Source organism: Alosa alosa, chromosome 23 (assembly GCF_017589495.1).
Source record: "Alosa alosa isolate M-15738 ecotype Scorff River chromosome 23, AALO_Geno_1.1, whole genome shotgun sequence".
Classification (NCBI taxonomy): domain Eukaryota; kingdom Metazoa; phylum Chordata; class Actinopteri; order Clupeiformes; family Clupeidae; genus Alosa; species Alosa alosa.
Window position 1 is genome coordinate 16,000,507 of NC_063211.1, and position 15,000 is coordinate 16,015,506.

Sequence of the window (15,000 nt, forward strand, 5' to 3'; positions counted from 1 at the left end):
GGGCAGACGTTTCCATTTAATTACGCAAACACAGCCATCAGCATAAAGCACTGCCTTAAGCAGGAAGAAGCCCAGATCTGTAGGGACTGGCATCACGCCAGCACAGACTGAGAGAGAGGGAGGGAGAGAGAGAAGGAGAGAGAGAGAGAAAGAGAGAGAGAGAAAGAGAGGGGGGAGAGAGAGAGAGAGAGAGGGACAGAGAGAGAAAGAGAGAGAAGGAGAGAGAGATCCCTCCATACAGCAATGTGTGTGTGTGTGTGTGTGCAGGTGTATTTGTTTGTGTGTGTGTGTGTGTTTGTGTGTATTTGTGTGTATTTGTGTGTGTGTGTGTGTGTTTGTTTGTGTGTGTGTATGTGTGTGTGTGTCCCTCAACATATTACACGTTTGGGTTATACTATAGGAATAAATTAGATAATCAGTTCACTCTCTCTCTCTCTCTCTCTGTCCTGGCCTGGCCTGGTGGTATTTCCTTGATGTCCGTGTGTCCTTTAGTGCAGGTGAGGCAGAGGATGAAACTGCCCTGCATTATTGATACATCATAAATAATAAGTCTCCCTCTCTCTCTTTCTCTTTCTCTACTGATTCTCCATCCCCCTCTTCTCTCTCAATCCCTCTCTCTCTCTCCCTCCCTCTCTCTCTTTCTCTAATGATTCTCTATCCCCCTCTCTTCTCTGTTTGCATTGCGACAATAAATAATTCACTCTGACTCTCCCCTGAAAGTTCTTCTTCTGACTTAGTTGCCCTTTGCTCTTCTCTTCTCTTCTCTGCTTTGCTCTTCTCTTCTCTGCTTTGCTCTTCTCTTCTTTGCTCTTCTCTTTTCTCTCATGCTCAGCTCTTTTCTCATCTCTTCTTCTTCCCCTCTACACTCCTGCTTTCTCTGTTTCTTTTCCTCCACTCTCCCTGAAGTCATATCTCTTCTCTTCTCCTCTTCTGATGTATGTTCTGCTCTCCTCCCCTCTTTTGATCTCATCTCTCCTCTTACCACACAAATGGATTGAGGTTGACTGATACAGTACCTGCTGTGTTTTCAGTTAGGGTTTGTATTTTTGTTTTGTGTGTGTGTGTGTGTGTCTCCTCTCTTCTCTTCTCTTCTCCTCCTCTCCTCTCTGTCCTGTGCTCTCTCTCAGAGGCATGGGTGCTGAGAGAGAAGCTGTTTACCCTGGAGGAGGAACACTAGGAAGAGAGATCGCCGACCGACACCACTAGACAGGTTTGTATGTGTGTGACTCTGTGTATGTTTGTGAGAATGTGTGTATGGCCATGTGTGTTTCTCTCTCTCTCTCTTTCTCTCTCTCTCTCTCTCTCTGTGTGTGTGTGTCAAGAGGGGAACACCAGGAAGAGAGATCCCTGACCGACACCACCAGGCAGGTATGTGAACGTGTGTGTGTGTGTGTGTGTGTGTGTGTGTGTGTGTGTGTATGCATGAAAGCGAACACCAGCAAGAGAGATGCCTGACCGACACCACTTGACAGGAGTAGTCTCCTGGAACATTTCCAAGGGGGGATCCCCTGCACCCCACTCCCCACACTAGATAGATAGATAGATAGATAGATAGATAGATAGATAGATAGATAGATAGATAGATACTTTATTGATCCCCAAGGGTAAATTCAACCCCCTCCCCTTGGCACACACCGTACTTGCTTGTGTCAGGAGGGCCTCAGTAAGAAGGGTTACGCCATATAGTGGGTGCTTTAAGTTCTTACGTCATCTGTGACTCTCAGGGTTTTTTTTTTATACATGTCAGGGTTGGATTCCAACACTCTCCAGGCCTTAGCCTTCATAGGTTAGATGTGTTTTGATATGTATAAGTGTAATTATTCATGCTGTATGGCAACCCAAGCCCTTTCTGATGTTAAGGATTCATCCCAGTTTTCTATCTGTCCCCACTCTGCCACTGCTGCTGTCCAGAACTGTGATTTTAGAGCGCAGGCAGCTCTGTTGGATTTGTTTAAAGGTTTTCGATGTTCCCATATGTTCCCACAAAACAACTCCACATGGTTTGCAGACTGTGTTTACATTTATGTGCATTCATTTGGGAGATGCTTGTATGCAAAGCTGCTAAAAAGTTTTTTGTTGTTGTCTGGCACCTCCTGTTCTGTGAAATGAAGTGTCTTTATGTACCGCCACTTTGCTTTCAATTATTTTTTCCCTGGATCTGCTATTGGCTTGCATCGTATCTAGCATGCAGGCTTAGTGTTTTTTGATGAAAGCGTCTGCCATATGACTAAATGTGAATATAATGTAGATGTTGAATCAGAGGAGAAGAGAGGGTAATTAAAGGATGATGGTTTCAGCATGGTGGTCATTGGTCGTCTCTAATTCATCCTCAACATTCCCCTCCTGCTGTTCCACAAAATCCCACAGTGCTATAGCAACGACGAAGGAGCGGAATCATAACAAACGCCGGCATTCCACAGGCGGAACGCCAAACGAGGCGGGAAGTGCTCCGACGTTCTCAGCTCAGCTTCGTCTGGGAACTCCCATCCTGACGACCCCTCTGGAATTCCGCTGGAATTCTCATCACGGACGTCATTTGGCGCGTGGGAGCTTGAACAGGACACCTTCCTGCTGCCGGGTGTGAGCCAGACCAGGGCCAGATTCTGACCGGATCCGGATAAGAGCTGTGCTGCCGCCATCTGGAGTGGTCTGGTGTGGCACTTGGCATGATTCAGTTACCCAGCATGCAGAGTGCCACGGACTCCAGGAAGTGATGTTTACATGGGATAAACATCTGGGTGAGCTGAGCTGACAGAAGGATTATGATGCCAACAGCATGCTGCCACAGAGATACCCATTCAAAAAGCACATGTCCACCGTCATTGTCCATGGCTGTTTGAGAGGTTCTTGGTAGCTTAAAGATTCAGAGTTTCCTTGATGTGCCTAGGCTGTGTGTGTGTGTGTGTGTGTGAGGGTGTGTTGTTGGACACTATGTTGAGTGTTGTTGGATTTGTGTGTATGCATGCTCATATAACTACCTGCATCTGTTAATCCACAAATAAAGTTCTATGATTCCCTTATGCATATAGCTTTCTTGGTCATATGCATCTGCAACCTCCTTTGGTTAGGCTACATATATTTCTGACATTAACAATACATTTGGCTGTACAGACATGGGGAGATGCCATGAAATGTTCTTATCCTGAATACCATGTGGTGCGGGTTCTAATATGGAACATTGCAGCTGTATGTCCCATGAAGACAGAAAGTTTGGCCTCCTAAAGGGACCTTGGCCCAGCCCATACAATTCATGACAACGTTGACTTCACTTGTCTGAAGACCTCTACTGCCCCCGTGTGGTGAGGAGCATTTATTTGTAACGCACCAGTCCAGAAGACATGCCGTTCAGCACTAATTATCCGTCGCCTTGTGTTGCCACCACACGGCTTTCACAAACTCACTTTGCTGGATGTAGGCTGGCAGTGCCGGACTGCATTCTCGCCATGCCAAAACTTGACATGTCGGGGGAGGCCCCAAACGAGCTCCACTGCTGGCCCGGGTTTGGGCACAGGCTCGGGCGCTGGCCCTCAGAGATCACATCAACAGCAGTGCAGGAGGCACCAGTGCTGGGAAGAGCCGCGGCTCCGGCAGGCCAGCCGGCCGGCCGGCATCACGGGAGGATGCCTGCAGTCCTGGGAGAGGATGAGAGAGGGAGGGAGGGAGGGAGGGAGCGCATTAAGGAGGCAAGCAAGCAGAAAGGCGGCAGGCGCAGAGCAGAGCAGAGCAGATGAGGGCAGGGCAGGGCAAGCAGGAGAGGCTCAAAGGAAAGTAAATAATTCAGCCAGTCCTGGCTTCTGCTTGAATCTCTAACACCCATATGGAAACCGCAGCCCAGTCACATGGACACACACACACACACACACACACACACACATACACGCATGCACACAGACACACACAGTCACACATTCATACACACATGCACACATTCATACACATCAGACATTTAACATTTGGCCATGTTCTATAATTCTCTTATTCTCATTTATATATTTATGTTAGTTCTAGTTATGCAATATTTTATATAGGCTCTATGTTCAAATATTCAGTATAATATGCAGTATTATTTGCTGTCTAGAGAAAGACTACTGATGATGTGTAAAAGTTTATTAATTTTCTATAGGTTATTATAGACCAACCTCAAACTTAAATATTTGATTGTTTTTGTCTTGATTTTATTATTTAAAAATATTCATATCGTTTATTTCCACTGAACTCTCCAGGCAGTTCCTTTGATAAATGTGGCCTGATATGAGCACAGTGAAGCCCCAGTGAAGTGGCATCCATTCCAATTATAGTTTCTAAGGGCCCAAGGAAACACCTCCGAAAATGTCATGCTTTAGTCTGGACTGTAATTATTTTGTTGAGATGCTTGACTAATGTAGAAAAGCTCCAAAGAGTAAATCTCTAGTGTCTCAGACTACAAAAAGCAATTGTTGAAAACTCCCACACATAACGAGTCGATTTGTCACATCCTAATAGATTACTTGCACAGGGATGCGATGCGTTTGTTGTGATTTTCGGAGGGCGCTTGAAGTCAGGGGAGCTATTCCAGTCTTTCCCATGGTTCCATTATACAAATCTCAGACTCGCAAAGGTCGTATTGTTCTTCAGGCCACATATTGTTATATCTTTATTTATATGAAAACGCTCTACTGCAATAAAGAATTGTTTAACTACATACACACACACAGACCCCTTCTGTAAAGTGTTGAAGATGTTGGCTCAGATTCACCTTCTCCCTTCCTTGTCAGTTCAGACAGAAGGATGGTGCCAGCTCCCGCTTATAGTATACACACTCTCAAACAGACACACACATGTGCTCTCTCTCTGTTGTACACACACACACATCCCAGACAGTGTGTGTTGCCCCTGATTGTCTCTGACAGCTCTGTGGTGTTTGGTGTGCCCCCCTGGACAGGGATCTCACTCCAGCGCTACAGGCCCTCTGCTGCTGCTGCTGCTGCTGCTTTCTCCACCACTGGCTGAGCAGCCGGCTCGTGTGGCTCCATCGATCGATTGGTGGAGGTAACAAATGCGAGGAGCAGCATGCATCGACCGCCGGGCGTCATGCTCCATCCATCCGCCTACAACTCCCATGAGGCTCAGCATGCATGCCAGCCAGCCATGCTGGCAGTCTTCCTGCTCTCACAGGTGCGGAGCTGCCCGAGATGCTGGGTGATAATTAGAGAGGGACGGGAGGAAGGCCAGACGCTGGGCAGGGTGGGGTGTTCGCGTTGGCAGGAGACGGGGTGCTCAAGATGGTCACGGTGCCAAGGGTAGACTTATGGCTATAGACCCTAGCTGAGTCACTCCACTCAGTAGTATTCCTATTCTGGAGATCATCACGTAGGGTAGAATCGAATAAAATAAACTGGAAAAAGTACATGAATATTTAACTTACACTCAGTATACATCAGGGCTTGAAAACAAAATTATTTTTCAAACGTTCCGTTCCGAACGGTTCAGGTAGGCCTATGTTTAACGTTTTCGTTCTTGCATGCGTTCCGCCACCTACATATCGGTCCTGAACCGGTTCGGAACGCAAAATATTGTTCGTTCTTAAAGTTCCGGCAGTGTTTGGCAGGCCTATCAAGTCTATTTTTGTGAGAATAGACATTCTCATTATTTCCCCTTGATTTACCCTATACCGTAGCTATGCCCAAAAATAATAAATCACAGGCGGCATCCAAAAACATTCAGATGGGCTATCCATCCCATAGCCTACAGACTTACTGTAGGCCTAACCTATGCCTATAAATAATTTCTTATCAAAAATATTTCTGGATACGTGCTAAACTCCTTACCTGGTTGTAGCCTAAGTTTTATCCATATGGAGATCTTCAAAGGAGATCTCCATCCCTGTTTATAAACGAACCTGTCTGTTGCTGACAAGGCCTATCTCAAATTTCCCGTTTAACTCTTCTACATAGAATAGGCTATTTAAACATTTCAAATCCTGACTTTAAAACGACAAGGCGTGGACAGGCAAAATAGGCTATTACGCATAGGCTACAAACAATTTCCAAATCAGTTTCAGTAGCCTACGCTACGAGCTGGCCTAAGATCCGAAGTGGCAGACGGATAGGTTACATTACAACAGCAAGACAAAATACACATTTGGACCAAAGGTCCATTTATTCGTTTTTTTTTTTTTTCAAACTGCAGAAATCAAATTATTAGGCTGTTCGCCTACAATCAGACGAGTAGAACACTTAGGATATGCTTTTGTGAAATTTTATAAAATATATAGAGAACGAAAAAAAAATGTTATTAACCGGTTTTGTAGATTTCAGAATAACGTTTCTGTTCCGGAACAGTTGAAGACCATTTTGTTTTCGTTTCGCTTTCCGCTCCTCGTAAAATTCGTAAAATTCGTTCGCTGGTTTTCGCTGTTCCTTGAACCGGTTCGGAGCCCTGGTATACATTAATAATTATAAACACAAATTTATGAATACTTATTAATACATCTTAATTTATACTTAATTTATACTATTTAAAATGCACTCTAGCATATGATGCTATCAAGTGCAGATGAAAGCAGTTAATTTCACAGAACTATGATGTTGAGAAACTGGTTTATTTTTTTTATCATGCTGGAGTAATATTTTCTGCTACAAATTATTCTCCCACAGATTTCCTGCACTAGCAGAGGAGTATTTTGTGGAAGTTAACAGAGCCTTTATATATTTTCAGTCTTTATGATTCTTTTTTATTTGCAATTCAGCAGTAATACTCTTGAGTGTAATCAGGTCTGTATACAGTAAATCACTGTCAGAACTTCTGTTTGCCAGTTGTCAATACCCAACGAAACACCAGTCCAACCATTTCATTGAAGAGACGACACCCATCATGTGATATAAATTATTTATTTACATTTACAGAAAAAAAAAGAAAGGAACCATCACAACAATGTTAAACTATCTGTAAATATATTGATACATAATCAAACAGAGTGTAATCCTTAGGCTCCAGTCTTCATTGGTGTTGTATACCACAAATGCAAGGCAACACGTGGGGGTCCGTGGGACTCGTCCACCTCCCCTCCCCCTCCCGAAAACTGTCCGACCAGGGGGTCCTGACCCGGGGTGGGGGCAGCGGGCGTGACTGGGGGTGTCTCTTTCACCCCCTCCTCCCATTGGTTCAGCGGGGTGGGCTGCATGGCCAGACCTCGCCTCCTCCTCTTCCTACGTGTGCTGCTATTGGATAGAAAGAGAGGAGGGAGGGGCTAAGACCGAAGAGCAAGACCATCCCACCACCACCACACATAAGCCCCGCCTCCATCTCGCTCTGATTCACCAATACAAAGAAGGGAATGGGGGACTGACGATACATTCAACCAGTCACATGTAGTCTCAAACTTGTTGAGATGTTGTGGTCACAACCCCTTTCTAATCTATATCCCATAATTCTGTAAGGGTGTGTATGTGTGACCACTCCTACGTCACTATCACATATGTGTGTGCATTTGTGATTTTGATGTGTGGTGTGTGTGTGTCTGTGTCTTAGTGTATGTGTGTGAGTGTGTGTGAGAGAGAGAGTGTTTCAGATGAGTCGAGTGGAGGCGCGCAAGGTGTTTTCTGAGTTGTAGTGTGGGACGTTCTGCTTCTGACGCGCTATCCTGTTGGTCCGCGGGCACTTCCTGTCATAACGACAACAATCACAGAGAGACAGCCAATCACCATCCAGCTCGGCGACAATTCAATGCTCTGCCTCACTTTATTGGACAACAACTTTGGACAGAAAGGGCTAACAATCGAGCAAAGCTAGGCCTTAGAAACAAACAGATAACCCATCAAACAACAAATCGATTTAAGATAATGCAGCCTTTAGAAAATTCTCTGCGATACATCTTTATTGAAGCATGGACGCATCAGTATCACTATCAGTTTGGCTATACAGTAATAGCACTTTTTGACAGCACTGTCAGGTGCCCTAAACCTCCGTTCTGAGTGTCTCCCTTAGGCTTGCGTTCCATTGGCGTCTTTGCATTTGTTCCCCAAGTCTGAATTTCAGTCAGTAATTTGAAGAGGCAAACAGAAATGATGGCGGAGGCACAAGGTCCCTGAGACAATCTAAAAGTCCAAAAAGGTACTGAGCGGTGATTCACTAGAGAGCCGTCTATGGATTCCTCAGCACGGAGATGTGAAGGATAGCTTGAGGATATCTGGGAAATGTTTGAATCACAACACTCATTAAAAGTACCTTTTTTATCCACTGAAGCCCACACTTACACCACCTACCCGCACTCTCTCTCTCCCTGTCTCTCGCTCACTCACACATACAGACACACAAACACGCACACACTCACTCTTGCTCTCTCTTTTCTCTTGCACAAACACACGCACATACTGTACACACACACACTGAGGTCTGTAGGGAGGAAATGGATCCTCGGCCCAGCTGTTCCTCACACATTTTTATTATTTCTCTATTAGCAACTTTATTTAAATGTCATGTTTTGCATAGGTCAGATTGTGCCTGCAGCTCAGAAACACACACACACACACACACACACACACACACACACACACACACACACAGACACTCAGACTCAGGCAGGTCTGTCGGGATGCTTGCCTTTTTAGGGGGCAGAAAGGTCCTGCTTTAATTTGATCTGTTCTGCCAATCACGGAATAGGACTCAAAACACAAGTGCTCACTTCCAGGAAAAGAGAGAGAGAGAGAAAGTGTGTGTGTGCGCCACTGGGTGAGTGGGCAGTTAGGTGCGTTTATGTTTGAGTGCTTATATGAGTGAATGTGTGTGTGTGTTTGTGGTTAGGTGTGTGAGTGTCCCAGCATGTGACACTCTCTTCCTGGGTGTCTTTTATCATCCTCAGAGACATGGGCAAGCCAAGCATCCATAATGACACAGCTGACTCTCGCTCCACACACACACTGGAGTCTGTGTTGATACATGTTTGTTGTGGGGCAGAAAGGTCTTACTTTAATTTGATCCAAGCTGCCAGTCAGAGTGCAGGGCTCACTTAAGAGATGGAGTTTGTGTGTGTCGCCTGTTAGTGTGTGTCGCCTGTTGGGTATTGGGTTATGCGAGTGTGTGACTAACCCTCTACCTGGAAGTTTTTAATCATCTTAGAAACACCAGCAGGCCAAGAAGCCATAATGACACAGTGGTCCCTGCACCACAAACAAACACACACACACACACACACACACACACACAAACATGTCACCCACATCCTCACTATCACACACACACACACTTTCTCCTAGAAACACACACATGGTTAATGTGCGCCTGTGCTGCTCTGCTGTGTCTCTCTGCCTCCTGAACATTCCCAGAGTGCATTGTTACTGAGCGGCACCGGGCAAAGGCGAGGAGAGGGGAACCAGCCTCCACCTGACAGGTACAGAGCACAGCGAACAGTGTGTTTGTATGTGTGTGTGTGTGTGTGTGCAGGGGCGGGTGCGGGGGCGGTGTTGAGTGGAGGGAGAGTAGAGATAATGGGGGAAATTAGGGGGTTGTGTCATGTTAGAGGAGAGGAGGGGAGAGGGTTGTAATTAGGGGGGAATGTGAGGATGAAGATCCTGAAAAAAGAGCCTTTCACAGAATGGAGGTGGAGGAAGGTTTGGGGACAGTTGTGTTGGTGGAGGAATTTGGGATTGGGGGAATGTTGTGGTGTGTGTGCATGTTTGGGGAAGAGGGATTGGGGTCTGTTTACAGAAGAAGGTGTGTGTGTGTGTCTTCTCGAAAGGTCAGAGCAGGTGTGTGTGCTGAGTACACAGTGGTGACGACTTGATTATCTTTCTATCTTTCTTTCTTTACCTCTCTCATCACCTCTCTACATGTCTATCTCTGTTTCTCGCTCTCCCTCTGTCACTCATTTACTCTTGCCTTCTCTCCTCTTCCTTACTCTGTCTCTCACTCATTTCATTCCAATCATGACATTTCTCCACCTGCCAATCATTATGTAAATGGCTGTGCGTTTATGTGAGTGTGTGGGTGTGAAAAGAAAATAGATGGCCTATTTCACATTCACGTGTAATTCCTATGAGAGTGTGATCAGTCATCTGGCCAATCATGGTGGGAGGTACTCAACGTACTGTGAGACACCACAAGATAAAAAAAAAATTGTAAAAAATAAGAAAAAAAATGAATTATATGAAACTATATATATATAGTAAACTATATATATATATAGTTTTATATAAACTATATATATATATATATAGTTTTATATAAACTATATATATAAAATATATTCCTACCTCTGTGTATATGTTTTTAAAGTTGACATCTATGTCTAGGATTTATCTTCCATACCAGTATTATGTCATAGCAAGGACAGACAGCTAGACAGTGAGGTAGATAAACAGACAGACAGACAGGCAGGTAGACAGACAGATAGATAGATAGATAGATAAGACAGACAGACAAACAAAAAGCCAGATGGGCCGACAGAGAAATTGGAAAGAAACGCATAACTTTCTTCAGCAGGTTAGGACTATTAGCAGAGGGGGACCACTGCAGTGCTAGAGACAGCCGAAGTTGCCATGGAAACCCATCACACTGGTTGGGGCTTGGGAGACTGAGCCGAACTGAGCAGAACTACCCGAGCACTTCGTATGTCATTCTCACAGTCCAAATACATAATACACATACAGTTTATACTATACACACGATACACTGTATAAAAGTTGTCCTGTGCTCCAGTCATGACTACAGGAATATATGGTGCTGGTTGAAATGGACCTTAAAAGTGGAGTCTCTGGTTAGCAACCATACACTTGAATTTAATGAAAAGAAAACCATCAGGATTGCATTCTGGGTACGCACAGGCCCAGAGACATTATGGACAAAAGCTGGTTTTGATTGGACATGATCAAAGAACACTCCAATATAACTGTATACTATATATTGGAGTTCCTCAGTGTATCATAACCCCATGTGATAACACCATGATTGATTATGGTTGTTAGCCTGTTGTGTGTTCATGCGGGGTGGGGTATCAATTTCCATGTGTGTAGGTGTGCTTGACAAGGTGACTCTTACACCACAACTGACATGTGGTCTGCATGTGCACATGTATTAGTGATAATAGTATTAGTAGTGTGTGTGTGTGTGTGATTGTGAGTATGTCTAAACGTGACTCACATATGTGTGTATGTGAGCATATGTGTGAGTGTGTGTGTATGTGTATGTGAGCATATGTGTGAGTGTGTGTTTTACTCACCGTGTAATACACAACACCACCAGACAGATGATGGCCACCTGCAGGGCTCCGATGATGGAGGCTATGAGAACATATCGGACCTTTCCGGAACCAGGCACCACATACATCACATTGTACTCTTTAGTGTCACACTGTGGTCCGCTGAAGCCTGAGTGACAGCTGAGAACACACACACACACACACACACACACACACACACACACACACACCCACACACACACAGGTCTTTAAATAATATATTTTTAAATAATACTTTAAATAATATATAATTGACACAATATTAATAATGCTGAATTTCATATTGGTTTATGGTTTTGTTACACACATGACAGGTGACTAGTTACAAAGATAATGACTTGGTGGGTATAGTTCAATAAGCAGCCAAGTGAACTATCCAGATGTCCTGCTATCCAGATGTCCTACTAGACATCATGCAGTCAGAGTAATGGCTATGTGCTGTAATGTGTGAAAGTCTGTGTGTGTGTGTGTGTGAACCTATGAAGTGGATGAAGTAACTAGGAAATCCGACTTCATGAGAGACAACATAAAATGAGAGAGCTTTTAAAATCTTTGTCTCGCTGGCTCTGTTTACGTACGCTGTACTTCAACAAACCCTACACCCCTCCTATTCATTCTGTTCATTCTATTAGTTTAATGCCTTCTTTCTCTTTCTTTCTCTGCCTCTCTTTCCCTCCATCTCTCTCAATGTATGAGAGAGAAAGAGTGTCTGGTAGCTTTTGCATTTAAGTGCATGCTGTTTTAGCATATTGTTTTAGAAACACTCCAATTGGAGACATTCTACCAACAGTGCACTGCAAATCACACCAAATGTGTGTGTGTTTAGACTAAGACTCATGGAAAGTAAGCTAAAAAAAACTGCCCAATGCTGGCACAGGCTTATACAGGGTAGGATAGAGGGATGCATTTCAAACACTGTGAATGACAAAGACTAGAGGAATGGAGGGAACATGGTGAGTGTGAGAGGAAAGAGAGAGGGAGGGGTGGAATATGCCTCTTCTTTAATTACAATCTGTGTCAGAGAACTGCTCTGTGGGGGTTACTAATAGAGAGAACACCTGCAGGGTTATCCTCTTTACGTGCATGTACACACACACACACACACACACACACACACACACACACACACACACACACACCACTGTATATACACATACATACACACAGACACACACACACACACACACACACACAGCACCAACCCCATACACCAGCTGCCAAAGATGCGTCACCTCACTTTCGGTCTCAAATTTGAATCCAAATGGCGTGAAAGTAATAGAATAATGCCCAAACACAGACCGTGACAACAAACACAGTTGTGTAAACACATCCTCTCATGACAGGAAAAAAGAGAAAAAAAGAAACTAACACTAACTGCATGTACAAAATGTAGAGAAAGATTACAAATGAGATTATAGCCCTGGGTCTTGACTCTTGACAGAAAATTGATGACAATTCAGAAAACATAGGATGGGTCCTTTCAATGTCACTGTAAAAAGATCCAGCAGTTGGAATGTGTGAGATTATAGACCCTTTCAACAATAAAAACAAAAACAATGCTTGAACGTTCTATTTGGGCCCCAATCTACTTCCTCTGCATTAAGATAACATATGGAATGTTAAAAAGGAAGTCTTGTGGGGCCAACTATGATGCTGATAATGGAACTCTCTTGAAAGGGTCTATAATAGTCTGATTCTCTCCCTCCTCCCCTCCCTCTTTCCCCATGTGGTCACTCTGTCTCTCCTTACCTGCAGGTGGGAGGTGAGAGGCTGTTTGGGTACTGGCAGTCTCCATGGATGCAGTAGTTATTGTAGCGTTCCGGGCAGGGGATGGACAGTCCTCTGGCGTTGGCCTCCTCTGCATGGGTGGGGACACACAGACCAAAGGGTCAGAGACTGGGGAAGGGGAGAGTGGACACCACTGACCAATGGACAGCATATGCTCAGTCAGGTGTCAAGTGAAGTGGTGTAGAGGTTACCAAGTAAATAATCAATTCTGATCCGGCCTGGCAGATTTTCTGTTTACTATGCATGCTTTGGGTACAAGCATGTCTGTGACAGAGTGTGTGTGTGTGTGTGTGTGTGTGTGTGTGTGTGTGTGTGTGTGTGTGTGTGTTTGTATATGGGGAGGGCTGATGCTCTGGCTTCAGTTTGTCCTGTACAGTGTAAGTGTTAGAACGTAAGCGTTATGACGCCATGATGTCCATATGTTTAACAGTCACTGGATGATGCAGAGAAAAGAAGAGAAGAGGGGGGAGAAAAGGGGAAGAATAGAGAATAAGGGAAATGAAGAGGCAGAGAAGAGGAGAGAATGGAAGGAAGGAATAAGAAGTACAAGGGATGAAAGGATGCGATTATGATAAAAGTGTGAAAAAAGATGATGGATAGAGGGATTAGAACAATGGAGGTAGACCAGAGAATAGAAGTGAAGATAAGACAAAGGATTCAGAAAAATGGTGAGAGAAGACATGTAAAGAGAAGAAAATAAAAGACAGGAAGTGAGTGAAACAGAAGATGAAATGATAAGAGGAGAAAAGCAACAGAGGTGAGAAGAGGAGAGCAGAGAACATGAAAGGAGGCAATTTCATATTCAGAAGGTGGGATTAGAACAAAAGATACATGGAGAGATACAGTAACTGCACACACACGCATACACACACACAAACACACATACACATACACACTCACACACACACACACGCACACACACACACACGCATAATAAGAATAGATAGCGTCTTGTTAGATGCTAAGGTGAAATAAAGGCATGGTGATATGCCTTATTCTTATTCTCTCTCTAAAAGGACACTTATTTGATGAATAGAACTCATCAGCAAGAAAAAAGGATTAGGTTTCCCTCTCTCGGGTGTTAAGTGCTATTATATTAGAGATGGAGAACCTTTTCCATGGAGAATGACATGCATTTCAGATTGCCACTATTACTCCTCACTTTCTAAAAGGAATTGATTAGCTACAGACATGATATGAATATGATAAAAGTGACTTAGAAATGACGTAAATCTCGCACGAGCATTTCACAGATAGCTCTTATGACTCGGTTCAGAAGAGAGTACAGCTAAATGGCATTGGCAGCTTTGTGGGGAGATGTCTATAAAAGGTGCATGATGAATACACTTACTAGTGTGCTAGTTCAGCATTACTGTAAAGTGCTCCACATAGGAGCAGGAGTGGGCTGACACTTTTTATCACTTGCCATTCGTCGAAATTTTGAACTGACGAGCATTCGATAAACAATGGATTCTATTGAGCGGCGCCGACAAAAATAGAACTTAATCGTAATCTACATGGAGTGAGCTGCACTCATGTCTGCGTCGATATGTGTGTGTGTGTGTGTGTGTGGGGGGGGTGGCATGGTTGTGAGGTAGGCTGCCCACTCCAAATCTAAGTATACTATACGTCTCCATAGTCCATGTCAATTATTATTATTACTATTAATTGCTAATTTGTTAGATGTAACTACTGCTTTGGCAACATTGTACCACTTACAGTCATGCCAATAAAGCTCATTGAATTGAATTGAAATTGAATTGAGAGAGAGAGATGGAATGAGACAAATAGATATGGAGAAGGGGAGAAAAAAAGAGATGGAGAAAGATAGATAGTGACACAGAGTGAAGGTGATTGTAACTGTGTGTGTGTGTGTGTGTGTGTGTGTGTGTGTGTGGGGGGGGGGGTGGCATGGTTGTGAGGTAGGCTGCCCACTCCAAATCTAAGTATACTATACGTCTCCATAGTCCATGTCAATTATTATTATTACTATTAATTGC

General features: G+C 44.0%; 1 protein-coding gene across 2 annotated transcripts in view; it reads right to left on the bottom strand.

The window, feature by feature from the left end:
* Positions 1-6,853: 6,853 nt before the first annotated feature.
* tmeff2b (transmembrane protein with EGF-like and two follistatin-like domains 2b) overlaps positions 6,854-15,000 on the bottom strand; it is a 65,802-nt gene continuing 57,655 nt past the window's right edge. Inside the window, exons 7-9 of one of the 2 annotated variants that reach the window (XM_048235190.1) lie at positions 12,962-13,070; positions 11,195-11,353; positions 6,854-7,199 (exon numbers count right to left, since the gene is read on the bottom strand). In XM_048235190.1, the coding sequence (XP_048091147.1) occupies positions 6,965-7,199; positions 11,195-11,353; positions 12,962-13,070 (503 nt within the window). In that variant the 3' untranslated portion in view covers positions 6,854-6,964. Of the gene's footprint in view, positions 7,643-11,194; positions 11,354-12,961; positions 13,071-15,000 lie in introns of both variants that reach the window. The other variant, XM_048235191.1, reaches the window with a different exon arrangement.